This window comes from Nomascus leucogenys, chromosome 9 (assembly GCF_006542625.1).
Source record: "Nomascus leucogenys isolate Asia chromosome 9, Asia_NLE_v1, whole genome shotgun sequence".
NCBI lineage: Eukaryota > Metazoa > Chordata > Mammalia > Primates > Hylobatidae > Nomascus > Nomascus leucogenys.
In genome coordinates, this window is record NC_044389.1 from 22,596,779 (window position 1) to 22,616,584 (window position 19,806).

General features: G+C 34.9%; 1 protein-coding gene across 17 annotated transcripts in view; it reads left to right on the forward strand.

The window, feature by feature from the left end:
* Window positions 1–6,035, forward strand: part of LOC100596180 (ubiquitin carboxyl-terminal hydrolase isozyme L5) — a 56,752-nt gene extending 50,717 nt beyond the window's left edge. For 8 of the 17 annotated variants that reach the window (XM_030818724.1, XM_030818725.1, XM_030818723.1 and 5 more), the window contains one exon: window positions 3,874–5,930. In XM_030818724.1, coding sequence (XP_030674584.1) covers window positions 3,874–3,918 — 45 coding nt within the window. In that variant the 3' untranslated portion in view covers window positions 3,919–5,930. Of the gene's footprint in view, window positions 1–1,448; window positions 2,540–3,873 lie in introns of those variants that run through there. The other 9 variants (XR_004031689.1, XM_030818728.1, XM_030818717.1 and 6 more) reach the window with 2 other exon arrangements.
* The last annotated feature ends 13,771 nt before the right edge of the window (window positions 6,036–19,806 follow it).

A 19,806-nucleotide genomic window follows, 5' to 3' on the forward strand; every position in this document is an offset into this window, starting at 1 on the left:
GTTTACAAAGCAAAGATTCATTTCAACCAAGCTGTTTCATGTTATACATTCTAAATAATATGAGATGTGAGCTAATAAGTTTTTTGTGTATATACCTTATTGATTGAAACATGTGACCCAACTTTTAGCATTAAATGTAAAAATTATTGCAGAAGACTGCTAAATGTTCTCTTTTCCATTATAGGTTTTTCTGTTCATGCATCCCAGGGTGTATTCAAAAATGGGAAACTGTTTTTAAAGTTTTAGATTAATACAGGGTACTGTGGTTCTCAAAATTGCTTGGTTAACAAGAATACCTAGATATGATGTTATTAATCCTATCAAATGTTTTTCTGTTAAAAATATTAAAATAGCTATAAAATGTGCTAAATATGTGATACCTCAAATTTTAAGTTAGATACACATTACTAGGGACTAGGACCCTTAGACAAATTTGAAATGTATAAATTTTGCATTAAAATTGATCTGTGAACATAATTTTTTGTGTGTGCAAATTAGTAAGTAAAAGGACCACTGTTGTTTGATTTTTAATTACACTATATCCCCAGATTTTTTTGAGAGCATAGTTAGAGAACAACACCTTGTCAGCTAACATTAGAATAATTTTTCCTTAGTTCACATTTTTTGGACACAAGGTGGCAGCATATGAATACCTGATGTTAGTGGAACACCAAGTCTGTTGTGTTTGCCTTCATTTTCTTAAGGAAAGTAGTTATTGACCTTCTAGTTGCTTATATCTCTAAGCTGTTCTTTTATTAATATTCCAGAAGCAATATTGAGATAGATTTATTTCTTGTATGCATGCAATAACTTATTCTCCTAGGTTCTGAAGGAGCTTAGACTCATTTAATTGGAATTGTTGAAATGTTTTAAATTATTCATCAAACATTTATCTAGCTGCAAGGATATTCAGGCACTCTGTTAAGGTCTAGGGATGTATACATAACTGAGACATATTATTTTCTCTTAAGCAACTCATGGTACAATTTGGGAAAGGAATAAATGAACAATTATGGTACTGTGCCAAATAGTATTATTTTGATAAATGCCACGATAAAGTCAGGCATCACCAGCAAGCACAGGGTAGCTCCTAAATAGCTTTATAGCCACTTAAAATTTCACATCCATAAAATTTTAAATATGTGGTGGGAATTAAGTGCTTAATCTGTAGCAATATATCCGTTTCCTTTGCAAGAATATATTTTTGTTCATCTTATTTTGGAAAAAAAAAGATGCCATATTAAAATATCATTTTCTGCAGATAAATGCAAATTTAAAAAATAAAGCATGTTGAAAAACTGTTAGAATAAAGGTTAGATTTTATAATTATATAAAATCTTTACCAGCAATAGTTAATTACTTAATAGTAATACTTCTAAGAAAAATTACCTATAGAATTCAGAAATAGATAAGTTGGAATAGTGGATCTTACTATGTTTTGTTTTCAGGGAAAATAGGATAAAAGAACAAAGTGTGAGAAGGAATAGAAAGAAACAAACAGGAAAGATGTGGCTGCACCATGCAGTGCTACTATATGCCAGGATTCTACAGGATCAGATTTTTGAATAGCTGAGGCAGTTGCCTATAATCTATGATGACATAAAAGTATTTGACCTAAAATCTTTTTATTTGCAAAATAATAAATAAAAAGTGATTTTCCCTCGGCATGGCTATAATGAACTTGGTTAGGACCTATAAATGTTTTTGTTATATGAGACTTTTTAACTGATGAATTCGTTGAATACACACCACATTTAAAAACTGCATAGGAGGTAATCCAAAAATATATAGTTATAAAACTTCTTGTATTATGTACCAAATCTCTTTCTTAAAATATAAAATAAAATTATCTAGTTTAAGATTACATTTGTGAGACTTCTATTTATTCAGGTATATTTATGATTAAAAAATTTTTGTCTACACATGTAATTATGAATCATTGTCTATCTTAAGTTTTTAACTACCAATAACTTAACATGATGTAAAATCATAAATTCCATTGCTATGGGGAAATCCAAACAACTTCACAATATTGAATTTTGTCCACATTTTACTATGACTTTATGATTCAATTGGTAATAAGTAAGCTTCAGATCTTTTTCTATTTCTTAATAGAAATAAGGTAGAAGAATAGTTAAGGCTAATCACAACAATATCTACATTAGTATCTATTAATGCAAAATTATCTGATTTGAGTCAGTACTTTTTAATATCATTGGTACACTGTATAGAAGGAAAGTATTTTTAACAGTATATATTTTTCCATGCTATTTGTAAATATGATTTTATTTTTATTTTTTAACAAAAGCAGACCAAAATACAGGCTTTGAATTTAAATCTTATATAGGTGTTACTTATTAGCTGGAGCTTTTAGGCACTATTTACTTTCTTATAACCTCTTTCTCATCTGTAAACTGGAAATCATACCTACTTCACATTCTTGATGATTAAATGAGATCATATCTGTAAAGTGTATAAATTAGTGCTCAATTAATGGTGATATTTTTAATTTTAATAAATGTATAGACACTCTGCCTTATATGTGTTTGCTCATTTAATTATGATGTAAAGTTTATATCAGAAACCAGTAAATTTATTTCTTGTTAATCCTTCTCAATATTCTATTAAGCATACTCAGATCAATAAGGAAAGAAGCACATACTTTTATTTTAAATTATGCCTAAAACCAAATTATATTTATTATTTGAGGAAAGCAAACTTTGTATGAGATGCGATACACATATCAAATTACAAATTATGCTTGTTAACTAAAAACGTTGATGTTGGCAATTAACTTTATTATTTTTAATATGACACAGACTATTTGCTCTTATTCATTCTAAGGCACAGCACTCAGTTTTATCATACTGTTAAATAATAATTATACTATCCAATACATTACAAAAGGAGATCGTAATTGTTTTAATTGCTCTATTTTTTATTTAAGGAAGTTTTAAAAAAAAGTTGTATAATGTAGAAGTCTAATTCATTGACTCTTCTGAAGTGGCACAGTGGAAAAATATTGTATTGTAGTACTCTAAAATCTTGCTTTTAGAAATGTCTTCTGAACACCGGCAGAACTGGCATCATCTGAGAGTTTGTTAGAAATACAGAACCTCAGGCATTTTACTAAATCAGTCTGCATTTTAACAGGGTCTCTAAGTCATTGGTATATACATTGAGAAGCAATGCTATAAAGCATATGTCTTTGATCTGTATTGAGGACTTACTATATACTAGCTGTGGGACTTTGGTCAAGCTTGATAACATCTATAAGCTCTGGCTTATTCATTTGCTAAAGAATAAAACAAGTACTATGTTCAAGCTATATAATTGTAATGAAGATCTATTGAACTAGTATGTAAAAACATTTTTTTTTTTTAGGTCATATAAATAAAGCTTGTTGACACCAGGGATGCATAATCCTTTAGTGACATTATGTTAAACTCACTTAAACTGTTATGTCAAACTCATTTATTCACGTTTGCAGAAACTAATGTAAGATTTTTCTTATACTCATGTGAACAGGAAATGGGCAAATATGTGTATATATATTGTCTTGGAATACTCATGAATGAGTTTGACTTTATGGAATTTTTAAATTATTACAATTATAATAATTCATTTCACCTTCAGATAGGAAAGAACTGCAAACCAAACATTATCATCTTTCTTAGGGCAAAGAATAACTATGTAATTGTCCAGGAAAAGTTTGTTATAAGTCTCAAGTTATAAAACATAATGCTTTAGAAGTCTTATAAACAATGTATTTCAAGCCTTTCAGCTTGAGAATACCCTCTTAGGCACATTTCATTCTAATATAGTCTAAAACTGACTTTTAAAATTTTGTAACATACTATTTTTAATTTTTAGGCAAAAGAAAAACAGAACGCAAAGAAAGCTCAGGAAACCAAATGAAGAGGATGTTTTCAGATGTGTACACATTTCTGCTTCTGCACATATTTTCATGGAAATCATTATGTATAAAGAACTTAGAGCAACATCCTAATTGGCTCAGTGCACGTTTGGCAGTAGTGCCAACCTGTCTTGTCTTTAATGCATGGATTCATAAACTTCTTCCCTACCTGCATCATGTGCATGTAGTGCATATTAAAGTGATATTAAGAGTGCTTGCCCAAATTCCATTATTTGACATTGAATCTGAGAACCGTTAGTTTTCTGGATGTGTAACTACCATATGAAGCTAGAAAATGTACAAATGATATTCATTATCTGTAATTTAAATACTTAAAATTTGCAGTTGTCAGATCTTGATTAAACTGGATGTCTTATTCTCATCATTAATGGAAAAAAAATCAGTATTTCTATCTTTGATATCTAAGTGTTTTGAGGATTTTAAAACTGAATTTTATCTGCTATACCAGTTATTTGAGAAAGGATGATTTTAGTGTAAATCATTTAAAAAGGACAAAATATAGTTTCCAGTGATTTTCACTGCTGTCAGTAGAAAAGTAATAAACATCTCAATTTTATTTTAGTAAATTTTCTTCAAGTGTTTGGGGTTATTTGTTTATGTATTAGAGAATTATTTCGGAAGTTCTGAGTATTATGCTTCAAAGCAAAATTTCAGATTAAGAAGAAATTGTAAATCTTAAAGAATGTTGGTGTTACTCTCAATGGAATATTGTTTCAAGCTCGTAAGCTGTATATAAAAAAACCGGAGGTTTGACAGTTTATTTTAAAAAAATGGTAGTGGTGATGGGGGATCTTTCTATGCCAATTTGAATAAATTTCATACAGCCTGCAGTTTCCAAGAGCCATATACAATTTGCTCACAATTGATTTTTTAAAATTGATTTGGGAGTTGCTTTGTAATAATCTTCTGCTTCTAATCTTCCTTTGCAAGTCAGACTTTAAAGAAGACTTTATAAAGCTTTCTTTTTTAAAGGAAGTAATCTACTTTTTTCTTTATCAAGAATATTTTTGAGGTTGATACATGAGTTTTTAACATTTTATTATTTATTGTAAAATCAATTTAGCATAATTTATTTTACTAGGGAGAATGTGTACCCATCTTCCAGCTTCAGCACATGAATTTTTAAGGATTGTTTTTAAGCTTAGTAATTGTGGTATTAAATGACTTGGAGCTAATGGAGAAAAACCTGATAGGAAATTGATAGAAAAATGAATGAAATATTTTTTATACATAATTTCAGTTGGAGGTAATGAAAAATATGTAGTCTCAGTTATTTGTGGGTAAATATGTTTTGCTGTTGATACAGTAATAATTATGGAGTGTTTTCAAAGCCATGATATAATTTTTAAAAATAGATTTTTAAGGAGGGCTCATCTTGATCTCATTGGTTTATTTCAGCTTAATTTAGATATTCTTTCCTATTGAGGCTTAAATTTTGTTAAGCAATTTGAGGATTATTGTGGTAAGTTGTATTTAATAATCAATACAGTGTGATACTGGCACTAGGATTGACAAATAAATCAATGGAACAGAAGAGAGAGCCTGAAAACAGATCAACGTTTATATGATCACTTTATTTCGACAAAGGTGGCAAAACAATTCAACAGAGAAAGAAAGTCTTTTCAACAAATGGAGCCAGAATAGAATAGCTGAATATCCATATAGAAAAAAGTGAACAATGACCCCCTACCTCACAAAAATGACTTTGAGATGAATCATAGACCTAAATGTAATATTTTAAAAGTATGAAGCTTTTTAACTGAAAACATAGATGATATTTTTGTGACTTGGGGGGTTAGCCAAAGGTTTCGTAGGTCACAGAAAGCAGTAACCATAAAAGATCCAAAATTAGAGCTCATCAAAATTGTCATTGAAAATGTTAACAAAAGTAATATCAAATGACATTTGAAAAATATCTTTGTAAAATGACAATATTAATAGGTATAAGGATTTTTTCTTATTAATCTAATAAAATTCCTTAATAGGAATTTCCGTAGCTTAAGAGTGGTTTATTTTATCTGCATCTTCTTTGATGATTGCAAATCCCTTGTGATACTTCATGATTACTTCTGTCTGTGAATAAAGAAGTGTGACTTGTTTTTGTTTGGGTGCTCTATGTTGCTGGTTTGAAACTAAGTCATGCAGCTAGAGGGTAGAGAAAATGGAAGAACAAAGAGCAACCCATAAATAGATATATGCTATGTGGAAAGTTTTTTTTAATGATGTTTTATAGAAAATCTTGCTCATTTCATATTGTCTTTTCTAAAATTTTATTTAATTATTGGGTAGGTGAAGGCACTTCCATTCTATTTTATGCCTTCGAAATAGCCAGTTCTAAGGGATGTACTTCTGTTATTATCAACAAAAAGCTTGCCAACAGCTGCGGCACTGGCTACTCTCACCTTATATGTTTAGTTCCCAAGATAGCTTGCCCTTTTCCTAACAGCAGTCAGCTCGACCGTGCCACTAGAATAGACAAATATTTGCTCGGGAATCACAACCACGGGGACTTGCTCCCCCAGTTAGGACCATGGTATATATTTGTGTGTATATTATGGTGTTACATGCAGATTAATACTTTCAATTAATCCTCCTAGTTGCCTGTAACGTTAACATTTCAAGATGCATTTAGATATTTTTATCCTTTAGGAGGATTTTACTTGAGAAAAAAAGGGCTTTTAATGTATTCTCCTCAAAAACCATTTAGAGAAAACAGATAAGTAAAAATAAAATTTAAATTACCATATTTCTATTTACAGGGATGAGCACATTAACATTTTAGTGTATTTAGTGATCCCTTTTCCTCACGTGTACACATAAGTTTTTGTGTGTTAGTCTTGCTTGCCCTCCCCATAGTCTGAAATAGTTCTATGTAGTTTATATTATTTTTAAACTTGATCATATACGAATTTTCAGGAAACAAACCACTCTAGCTATTTGAAGAGGAATGCAGATTTATATTGGGAGTTTTGAAACTACATAGTTTCTTAGAAAATCATTGGAAGGTTTGGAGGAGTGGTTTCAAGCTTAAGTCTCCAGAGATTACTCCCATCCAAGCATACAGTATTGGGGTACCTAGGGAACTGCTCACCTTTGCAACAGTCAGAGAAGTCCACTGTTGGAACTATTGATGTTAGAACATGTTGCAGTAGTTGTGTTCGAGGAATGAGGAACCTGCTGTAACACCTATGACTGTGCACTGGAGTGCAGAAAAGTTAAACCTATGCCTAAATGCCTAAAATAGACAAACTGGATAGTTATATTTTTAGAGTGATACTTCATTTTTTAGAGTAGTATGAATTCCTAGATCAGTCAAACATGCGTGTTATTTAGTTTAGTACATTGTTAACTGGCCTAAATCCAATGACTGACATGGTAAAGATTCACCACTTCTAGGATACTGGGCACTTTTTATTTTTGACTTGATTACGTTAACTTTTTGAAAACTTCAGTGATTTATTCAGCCAATCTTATGAGGTACATCTGTGTTGTTCTAGATGCTAGAGGATAGTATAACGGGAAAAAGCCCCTGCTCTCATGGTGAGACAGATAATAAGTATATAATACAACTTTTCAAATAGTAGTATGAATGGTAAAAAAAAAATAAGGTAGGGAAAAGGGGTGGGAGGAGCTGAGGTTTGATAGAATGGTCGTGGAAGGTCCCATTAATGAGATGTGCTTTAAGTAGTGACCTAAATGAAGATAACTTTTTCTCTAGTACTGAACTAGCACTGTACAAGTGGATTGCATATAGGCAGAACCAATGTGCAATAATTAAGAATATTAATTTGCAATCATGTTTGATGGTTAAGTGGTTTATTAATGTTGATCTGGAGTGTCAATATGAAAATGGGTTGAATGAAAGATACATGGAAATGTCTGGGACTACTGCTCTATGTACTTTTTAGCTTATCCGTATATTTTATGTAATATGCTTGTTTGATTCTTTCTTGTAGCAATGATAATATAATATTGAATAAACCATAAAACCAATGAGGAAAGTCTCATGTAGGTGTATTTTTAAAAAACGTTTTGAACTCTCCCCCAGCCTCCCATCATAACCATTAAGACTAAAACAGGCTGGGTGTGGTGGCTTATGCCTGTACTCCTAGCACTTCGGGAGGCTGAGGCAGGAGGATCAGTTAAGCTCAGAAGTTCAAGCCTAGTGTGGGCAAGATGGCAAGACCCTGTCTTTAAAAAAAAAAAAATTAGCTGGATATGGAGGTGATACGTGCCTATAGTCCCAGTTACCCAAAAGACTGAGGCTGGAAGGTCCCTTGAGCCAGGAGTTCGAGAATGCAGTGAGTTGTGATCAGCCACTGTACTCCATCCTGGATGAGAGAGTGAGACCCTATCTCAGAACAAAACAAAAAAACAATGAAATTACTTGAAAAAATTTGGGAGAATATTTTATTGTTTAGGGACAGGGAAAAGCTTCCTAAGCACCAAAGAAAACATAAAAGAACCCAGAAGAGAAATACTTGACTGTATAAAAATTAAAAATTTCTGTAAGGCAACAGACACCATAAAACTTTAAGAGATAGCAAGCCAACAAATAAAATTTTGTCATACATAATATGCAATATGCGTATTACAATCATTAGACAAATGTATAATACACCGTACCTCTGTAAATCACATATTATATATGAGTAATATATTTATTGTGCAATCCTGCAGTAAAGCTATAAAATATGATTGTAGGGTGTTCCCCATTGATGGCTATTCTAACATTTTAGATATATTTCACTTTATCTTCACACCAATCTTATGAGGTAAGTATTAACTTCATTTTACAGATAATATCTACTTTTTTCCTTCTATGTATTTTTTCCCTTTGAATCAAACCATCTGTATCCTGAGTACTCAGTGGGTGATCTGCATACTAGCAGCAATGAGCATAACCTCAGAACTTGTTAGAAATGCAGAATCTGAAGTCCCGCCCCAGACCATTGGAATCAGAATCTGCATTTTAACAAGATGCCCAGTTGATTACATTTATGCACATTAAAATTTGACAGATAATCTCAGTTATTTTTATGTTTATGGAAATAAATATTGTCTCCATAATCAATAGGCATTGTGCTTTATTTTCTGAATTTCAAAAATTGGTTTTAGGACTTCTACAATTTCAGTAGCGAGATGCAAAAATGCAATCAATTTAGATAAAGTTACTAGGAATAAAATGGAAAACTATTCACAATGTGTCAAACATTGTCCTAAGTACTTTTTTTTTTTTTAGACGGAGTTTTGCTATTGTTGCCCAGGCCGGAGTGCAATGGTGCCATCTTGGCTTACCGCAACCTCCGCCTCCTGGGTTCAAGCGATTCTCCTGCCTCAGCCTCTCGAGTAGCTGGGATTACAGGCATGTGCCACCACGCCTGGCTAATTTTGTATTTTTAGTAGAGACCGGGTTTCTGCATGTTGGTCAGGGTGGTCTCGAACTCCCAACCTCAGATGATCCTCCCACCTTGGCCTCCCAGAGTGCTGGGATTACAGGTGTGAGCCACCATGCCTGGCGTCCTAAGTACTTTTGCACATTAACTCCAGCCTTCACAGATATTGTTATCCCCATTTTTCAGATGAGGGACACTAAAGCACAGCAAAAGACAATGGGTACATTAGTTATGGTGTATTGGAATACTAGGCAGTCATTGAAAAGAATATGAATGTCTATGTATTAACATGGAAGGATGTCTGTGACTTATTTTTAAGGAAAATGAAAGTATAAGTAACTTGCCCAAGTTCATACAGCTAGTAAGTAGTAGATCTAGAATTCAAACTTGAACTCCTACTTGTACTTCTCTCTTTCACTTCTTCCCTCCCTCCATTCCTTCATTCCTTCCCCTCCTCACCACACTTCCATCCTTCATCCTTCCCTTCTTTCTTCTTCCTTTTTTTTTTTTTTTTTTTTTGAGATAGAGTCTCACTCTGTCACCCAGGCTGGAGTGCGGTGGCACAATCTCGGCTCACTGCAACCTCCGCCTCCCAGGTACAAGTGATTCTCCTGCCTCAGCCTCCCGAGTAGCTGGGATTACAGGTGCACACCACCATGGCTAATTTTTGTATTTTTAGTAGAGACAGGGTTTCACCATGTTAGCTAGGCTGGTCTCAAACTCCTGGCCTCAAGTGATCCACCCGCCTTAGCCTCCCAAAGTGTTGCAATTACAGGTGTCAACCACAGCACCCTGCCCTCCTTTCTTCTTTATGGTAATTTCTTGTGATGCTCAGCTGCACACATCTTTTATATACTTCCACCATTCTTCTCATAAAAATGATTCTTGGAGGTAAAAGTTTCATTATGGACAGAATTGTAGAGTGGAGATGTTTATGTGAAAAAACTATCTCCGGATTTATTAGAAGCTTTGTAGGAGACATTGATGACCTTTGCTGAGTTATTAAGGAATGCCAAGAGTAAGTGGTAACTATGAGCTCTGAGATCCAGTGGCTCCCTGAGGGCTGGTAATTATGATTTTGATTAGAGGCTAACAAGCGATCCAGGTTGGGCCTCCCAGGCTGTCTCCAAGTGAGGTTACCAAGGTCCAAGATCTGCCCTTTCAGCTTATGATTTGAGTATACTCATTGAAGGTGATAAGGACTTTGGGTAGTTAAGCCAACTTAATAAAACTTGCAGGAGACTAATGTACACCTGAAAAACAATCTATTAATTTACTTTACAATTATAACTGCCAGCAGACCAGACATTTCTATCAGCTTATTGATACATTGTCTCCCTGGTAGATAAACTTACCAAGGAAACCGAATTAAGACCAGAAGGTTAGTTGACTATAGAACTGGACCAAAGGAAATTATTTGTTGTTTAAAGATACTTGCTATGATAGCCTGTGACATGGTTTGCCATATTAGACACCAACTAAATCTGCTTGTAGAAAGCTAGGCCTCTTGTGCCAAACAGCCAAGTTTTGAATGTAAAGGAAAAGATCTTGAAAGAAATTAAAAGTGCTACTCCAGTGGACACATGAATGATAAGAAAATGAAACAGTCCTATTACTGATAGGGTGAAAATGTGAGTGGCCTGGATAGAGGATCAAGCCGGCTACATTACACACCTCCTTGATCAAATTGTTACTGCATGCTTCTACTGCTAGAGACACAATGGCAAAATTTTAAACTTCATAATTATCACTTTTCTGGTTGACATTTCCCTGCTTCCTTTCTTGTGTCAACAAATGTTTTCAAATGTATTGTAATTTAAGTTTAAATTTATTTGATTTGGCCGGGCGTGGTCATTCACGTCTGTAATCCCAGCACTTTGAGAGGCCGAGGCGGGTGGATCACTAGGTCAGGAGTTCAAGACCAGCCTGGCCAATATGGTGAAACCCCGCCTCTACTAAAAATACAAAAATTAGCCGGGCGTGGTGGCGTGTGCCTGTAGTCCCAGCTACTCGGGAGGCTGAGGCAGAGAATTGCTTGAACCCAGGAGGCAGAGGTTGCAGTGACTCGAGATTGCACCACTGCACTCCAGCCTGTGCAACAGAGTGAGACTCTGTCTCAAAAAAAAAAAAAAATTATTTGATTTTAATTTTTTTCTAATCTGGCCTTTTAGTGACATCTGGAGAGACTGCTTAATCTAATTTTTCAGACTGTCTGTAGATGAGGGGACTATTTCCTATAACCTATGTAATATCAGTGTATGAGGAATCAGTATTTCTATTCTAATAATGCCAATATGACCTTTCCTAATATCTTATGCCTGGAATAGTCTATATCTAACTTACTTGTTTAGAATGCTCTGCACACTTGGTACAACGTGAAAAGTTTTTCTTTTTGGGCATACAGAATAGTTATTGGAGTGGCTGCATTGCTTATACAGTGAACACCTTGGGTGATGCAGTTACTCTTCAGATTTCGGGCAGAAATTTACTTGAATTAATGTTTGTAATAAAAAACAATGGTGTGCCAACTTAAGTAGCCTCATTACATCTTCCATGAGTAACTTGCTCACTCTAGCCTCTATGGCCATTCTAAGAACTGTACTTTCTTGCCAGTTTTGAGGTTGGTAAACACAACTTCACAGATAAGACAGTGGACTTTGTGCATATTCTTTTATTCTAAAATTGTAACCCTATATTGTAGTAAGTTGGAGAACAGACTACTGGATTTGGTCTTGGGGGACCTGGGGTTCTAGTCCTGCTAGTCTATTAACTATTGTGTGATCTTTGCTTATATTCTGTTATCTGCTGAAATGCACTTTGTCCTTTCCTTTGTTATAATTTTCAAATAGCACTTATAGAGCAAACAGGTGGCTTTCACATCTGTTTATACAACTGAACCTTAAAACAAATATTGCTCTATTAAAACTTCATTGTATTAGACTCTCTTTCTCTCTCTCTCTTTTCTGGACCTCTCTTTTTCTATTATGGTTGAATCCAAACATAAGAAATCAGACTTATAAAACTTTTTTAAAGAACACATTTGAAGGTTAGGAAAAGTTTTGTCATATTTCCTTAGCTATTTTGACAACACTTTGGGAATCTATTTTCCCTCCAATAACAACTTCATAAGCTCATAAATGTAACTTATACTATTGTCTTGATGCCATCCTTTTTGCTAATTCTAACTTCCAAGATGATATAGAGTATAAGTTAGCGTAAACAATATTTATTCTGACGGAGCATCTGCAACTTGGTATCTAGTCATCTGTACACACAATCTTTATAGCTTCTTTCCAAATGTATTCACAGAAAGGAAAATCAACTCTTTTCTAGATACGTCTTTAAATAAATGTAGACAATTCTGGAGCCTGATGATAGGATTACCATTTTAAAAGTTTTGAATTACATATTTTAGCATCAGTAAATATCGGGAGAGAAGAACTATTAGAAATACCACATGAATCCTTTTATTATAATAGATGAGGCAAGATTGAAGATTTTGTTTTTTAACTTTTAGTTTAGCTTCAGGGGTGCATGTGAAAGTTTGTTACACAGGTAAACTCGCATCTCAGGGGCTTGTTTTACAGATTATTTCATCATCCAGGGATTAAGCCCAGTACCCAATAGTTATATCTTCTGCTCTGCTTTCATCCTCCCACCCTTTTCCCTGAAGTAGCCCCTTTGTTTGTTGTTTCCTTCTTTGTGTTCATAAGTTCTTATAATTTAGCTCCCACTTGTAAGTGAGAACATGCAGCATTTGGTTTTCTGTTTCTGCGTTAGTTTGCAAGGGATAGTAGCCTCCAGCTTCATACATGTTCCCGCAAAAGACATGATCTCATTCTTTTTTATGGCTACATAGTATTCCATGGTATAGATGTACCACATTTTCTCTATCCAATCAGTCATTGATGGGCACTTAGGCCAGTTCTGTGTCTTTACTATTGCGAATAGCACTGTAGTGATCCATTCATGTGCACGTGTCTTTATGATAGAATTATTTATATTTTGCTGGGTATTGCTGGGTCGAATGGTAGTTCTGCTTTTAACTCTTTGAGCAAATGCTTTCCACAATGGTTGAACTAATTTACACTCCCACCAACAGTGTATAAGTGTTCCCCTTTTGATGCAACCTCACCAGCATCTGTTATTTTTTGACTATTTAATAATAGCCATTCTGACTAGCATGAGATGGTATCTCATTGTGATTTTGATTTGCATTTCTCTAATGATCAATGATACTGAGCTTTGTTTCGTATTTTTGTTAGCTTCATGTATCTCTTCTTTTGAGAAGTGTCTGTTCATGTCCTTTGCCCACTTTTTAATGGGATTGTCTGTTTTTCTCTTGTAAATTTGTTTAAGTTCCTTATAGATGCTGGGTATTAGACTTTTGTCCAATGCATAGTTTGAAAATATTTTCTCCCATTCTGTAGGTTGTCTGTCTACTCTGTTGATAGTTTCTTTTGCTATGCAGAAGCTCTTGTTTAATTAGATCCCATTTGTGAATTTTTGCTTTAGTTGTGATTGCTTTTGGCATCATTGTCATGAAGTCTTTGCCAGTTCCTATGTCCAGGTTGGTATTGCCTAGGTTGTCTTCTAGGGTTTTCTAGAGTTTTGGGTTCTTTCATTTAAGTCTTCAATCCATCTTGAGTTGAATTTTGTATATGGTGTAAGGAAGGGGTCCAGCTTTAATTTTCTGCATATGGCTAGCCAGATCTTTCACCTTCATGGTTAGCTGTATTCCTAGGTATTTTCTTCTTCTTGTGGCACCTGTGAATGTTATTGCTTTTCTGATTTGGATCTTGGTTTGCCTGTTGTTGGTGTGTAGGAATGCTAGTGATTTTTGTACATTGACTTGTATCCTGAAACTTTGCTCAAGTTGTTTGTCAGCTGAAGGAGTTTTTGGGCTGAGACTATGGGGTTTTCTAGATATAGAATCATGTCATCTACAAACAGAAATAGTTTTGACTTCCTCGTCCTATTTTGATGTGCTTTATTTCTTTCTCTTGCCTGATTGCTCTGGCTAGGACTTCCAATACTATGGTTGAGTAGAACTGGTGAAGAGGGCATCCTTGTCTTGTGCTGGTTTTCAAGGGCAATGTTTCTGGCTTTTGCCCATTTAGTACAATGTTAGCTGTGGGTTTGTTATAGATAGCTTACTATTTTAGATATGTTCCTTTAATATCTAGTTTATTGAGAGTTAACATGAAGGGGTGTTGAATTTTAACGAAAGCCTTTTACACACCTATTGAGATAATCACACGGTTTTTGTCTTAGTTCTGTTTATGTGATGAATCACACTTATTTGATTTGGTATGTTGAACCAACCTTGCATCCTGGGGATAAAGCCTGCTAGATAGCGGTGGATAAGCTTTTTGCTGTGCTGCTGGATTTGGTTTGTCAATATTTTATTGAGGATTTTTGCATTAATATTCATCAAGGGTATTGGCTTGAAGTTTTCTTTTTTTCTTTTTTTTTTTGTATCTCTGCCAGGTTTTGCTTTCAGGATGATGCTGGCCTCATAGAATGAGTTAGGGAGGAGTCCCTCCTTTTCAATTATTTGGAATAGTTTCAGTAGGAATAGTACTATTTCTTCTTTGTACCTCTGGCGGAATTCAGAAAACAGCCTTATACTGGAAAAAGATGCCATCTAGGACTTCCATAGCTAGAAAGGAGAAGTCAATGCCTGGCTTCAAAGCTTCAAAGGACAGACTATCTTTCTTGTTAGGGGTGAATGCAACTGGTGACTGTAAGTTGAAGCCAATGCTCATTTGCCATTCTGAAAAATCCTAGGGTTCTTAAGAATTATGTTAGATCTAATATGCCTGTGCTCTAGAAATGGAAGAAAACAGAACACATTTGTCTACAGCATGGTTTATTGAATATCTTAAGCCCACTTCTGGGCTACTGCTCAGAAAAAAGAAAAATTCCTTTCAAAATATTCCTGCTCATTGACAATGCACTTGGTCACCCAAGAGTTCTCATGGAGATGTACGAGGATATTAATTTTTTTTTTCATGCCTGTTAACACAGCCAATTCTGTAGCCAATGGATGAAGGAATAATTTCAACTTTCAAGTCTTACAATTTAAGAAATAAATTTTATAAAGCTATAGCTGCCATACAAAGTGATTCCTTTGATGGACCTGGGCAAATTAAACCAAAATCCTCAAGGGAAGGATTTACCATTATATTTGCCATTAAGAACATCCATGATTCTTTGGAGAAGGCCAAAATGTCAACATTAACAGGAGTGTGGGAGAAGTTGATTCCAACCCTCATGGATAACATTGAAGGATTCAGGACTTCTGAGTTGGAAGTAAATGCAGATGTGGTAGAAATAGCAAGAAAGCTAGAATTAAAAGTGGATCCTGAAGATGTGAGTGACTTACTGCACACTTATGATAAAACTTGAATGGATGAGGAGTTGCTTCTTATGGATGAGCAGAGAAAGCAGTTTATTGAGATAGAATCTATTCCTGGTAAAGAGGCTGTGAACATTGTTGAAATGACAAGAAAGTATTTAGAATACTACATAAACTTAGTTAATAAAGTAGAAGTAGGGTTTAGGAGGACTACAGTTTTGAAAGAAGTTCCACTGTGGATAAAATATGAGCAAACAGCATTGCATGCTACAGAGAAATCTTTTGTGAAAGGAAGAGTCAATTGATGTGACAAACTTAACTGTTGTCTTCTTTTAAGAAATTGCCAGAGCCACTACTACCTTCATCGACCATCACACTGATTAGTCAGCAGCCGTCAACATCCATGCAAAACCTTCCGCCAGCAAAAAGATTCTGACTCACTGAAGGCTCAGATGATTGCTAACCTTTTTTTAAGCAATAAAGTGTTTGTTAATTAAGGTATGTAAATTTTTTAGATCTAATTCTATTGCACACTCAATAGACTGCAGTATAGTGTAAACATAACTTTTGTATGTTCTGGAAAGCCAAAAAAATTTATGCGATTCCCCTTATTCTGATATTTGCTTTACTGTGGTAGTCTGCAACTGAACTTGTGATATCTCTGAGGTATGCCTGTAGTTTGAACAAAAGTTTATGAAGATCAACTTCCACTTGAGACCCCAACTTACTAGTAGATGTTGTGAACACAATATAAAAATTTCTGTTCGTGGCCGGGCACGGTGTCTCAGACCTGTAATCCCAGCACTTTGGGAGGCTGAGGCGGGTGGATAATGAGGTCAAGAGATGGAGACCATCCTGGCCAACATGGTGAAACTCTGTCTCTACTAAAAATACAAAAATTAGTTGGGTGTGGTGGTGTGTACCTGTAGTCCCAGCTACTCGGGAGGCTGAGGCAACAGAATCGCTTGAGCCCGAGAGGCGGAGGTTGCGGAGCCGATATTGTGCCACTTCACTCCAGCCTGGCGGCAGAGGGAGACTCCGCCTCAAAAAAAAAAAAAAAAATTCTGTTTATGTTTTTTCTTTTTTCAGATTCAGTAATAGCTTATTTCTGGGAAAAAGATAAGGGAAGAAAAAAAGAACAAAGGTATTAACTGGATTTCAGTTTAGGTTCAACTTTTTAAAAAATAGATTTGGGAATACAAGTGGGGTTTTGTTACGTGGATATTTTGCTTAGTGGTAAAATCTGGTCTTTTAGGGTAACCATCACCTGAATAGTGTACATTGTCCCCGGTAAGTAATTTCTCATCCCTCCCACTTTCCTATTCTCCAATGTCTATTACAGTCTAGGTCCATGTATACACATTATTTAGCTCTTGCTTATAATTCAGAACATGTGGTATTTTACTTTCTGTTTCTGAGTTATTTCACTTAAGATAATAGCCTCCAGCCATACATGTTGCTGCAAAAGGCATCATTTCATTCTGTTTTATGGCTAAGCAGTATTCCATCCTGTATATATGGCACATTTTCTTTAACCAGTCATCTCCATTGATGGACACATAAGGTAGTTCCATATCTTTGCTATTTTGAACAGTGCTGCGATAAACATACAAATGCAGATAACTTTTGGATGTAATGATTTCTTTTGTGTAGATACCTAGTAGCAGTATTGCTGGATTGAATGGTAGTTCTATTTTTAGTTCTTTGAGAAATATCCATACTGTTTTTCGTAGAGGTTGTACTAATTTACATTTCCACCAACAGTATATAAGTGTTACCTTTTCTCTGCATCCTCACCAACGTCTGTTATTTTTTGAATTTTTAGTTATAGCCATCTCGACTAGCGTGAGATGGTATCTCACTGTGGTTTTAATTTGCATTTCTCTGATGATTAGTGATGTGCATCTTTTCATATGCTTGTTGGACATTTGCATGTCTTCCTTTGGAAAATGTCGGTTCATATCATTTGCCCAGTTTTTAATGGGGATATTTTATTTGCGTTTTTTTTTTTTTTTTTTTTTTTTTTTAGATGGAGTTTCACTCTTGTTGCCCAAGCTGGAGTGTAATGGCGAGATCTGGGTTCACTGCAACTTCCGCCTCCCAGGTTCAAGCGATTCTCCTGCCTCAACCTCCTGAGTAGCTGGGATTACAGTCACGTGCCACAACGCCTGGTTAATTTTTTGTATTTTTAGTAGAAACGGGGTTTCACCATTTTCGTCAGAATGGTCTCGAACTCCCGACCTCAGGTGATCTGCCCGCCTCAGCCTCCCAAAGTGCTGGGATTACAGGCGTGAGCCACCACTCGCAGCTATTTGCTTTTTTGTTGTTCTTGAGTTGTTTGAGTTCCCTGTAGCTTCTGGATATTAGTCCTTTGTTGGCTGTATTGTTTACAGATATTTTCTCCCATCCTATAGGTTGCGTGTTTACTCTGTTCATGATTTTTTTTTTTTTTTTGCTGTGCAGCAGCTTTTTAGTTTAATCAAGTCCCTTTTGTCTATTTTTGTTTTTGTTACATTTACCTAAGCCAATATCCAAAAGAAGTTTTCTAAGGTTTCTTCTAGAATTTTTATAGTTTCAGATAATACATTTAAGTCTTTACTCCATCTTAATTTTTGTATATAGTGAGAGATAGGGATCTAGTTTCATTCTTCCGCAGATGGCTATCCAGTTTTCTCAGAACTATTTATTGAATAGGGTATCCCTCCTTCAGTTTAAGTTTTTGTTGATTTTGTTGAAAATCAGTTGTGTGTAGGTATGTGGCTTTATTTATGGGTTCTCTAATCTGTTGTATTGATCTATGTGTCTATTTTTATATCAATAACATGCTTTATTTGGTTACTGCAGTCTTGTAGTATAATTTGAAGTCAAGTACTATGATGCCTCCAACTTCGTTCTTTTTGCTTAAGAGTGCTTTGGCTATTTGGGCTCTTTATTGATATGAACTTTAGGATTGTTTTTTCTAACTCTGTGAATAAGGACATTGGTATTTTGATAGGAATTATGATGAAGCTATAAATTCGATGTTTTATAGTTCTTGTGTAGATCTTCCACCTCTTTAGTTAAATGGATTTTTTGTAGCTGTTGTAAGTGGAATTTAGTTACTGATTTGTTTCTTAGTTTGATCATTATTGTTGTGTAGAAATGCTACTAATTTTTCTATGTTGATTTTTCTATCCTGAAACTTCATGTCTCTCACTCTAAACACCATTTCTTCCCTTCTCCCACCTCACTCTTTCCAGCTTCCTAATCCCAGCAATCTTTAGACCCCTTTGGAACTCTCATTTCCACTGATCACACCACTTTTTCACTGTTTCTCTGTGATATTTTTATTTTCTCTTTTCCCACCCTAAATTTTGTAGGCAGTTATTGTAAGCCTTCTTTTTCATACACCCTTAATTCTTTTACCTTTCTCTCACTTTTTACCATTCTTTTGGCAAAACTATTACCACTTTCTAGTGAAGTCCAACTCTCTATTATTCTGAACCTGTACCTGATCACCTAAAGTGGAGACTAGAGGAAAACACTCAACCAAGTTTCTTGATCTCATTTGAAATTCATGATCACGAATCTGGTAGGCCCTTAATGCTGTCAGGTAAACCTTCTCTACGTCCTTAGTCCATCTGTCTTTTGCCTTCAGGATGATTATTTCAGACTTTTTCCATTTTGCTGAAACTCCAACATGTCTCTTATGCTCAGCTGATGACCATGCTTTCTCCTTAACTGAGAAAATGGACGCAATCAGAAGAAAACTTGCACGGATGCCCACCACAACATCTACTTACTTAAAAGCACTGGCACCTCCCTCCGCCTTCCTACCTGTTACCTCAGATGAACTAACCATATTCCTATCTAAAGCCAGTTTCTCTACTTGTTCGTTATTTGCTATCTCTACTTGTCTACTCAAAGAGAACATTCTAGCAATTCTTTCCTCTTTTTCCTTCATTATCATTTTTTCACTTTCTACTGGATCATTCCAATTACCTTACACAAAAGTATCTTGACTCTACTTCCCTCAACAAATACCACTCAATTTTTTTGCTTCCCTCTGCAACATACCTCCTTAAGAGGATTGTCTGTATTCACGGTCTCCAAATTCTCTCCTTCCCTTTTCT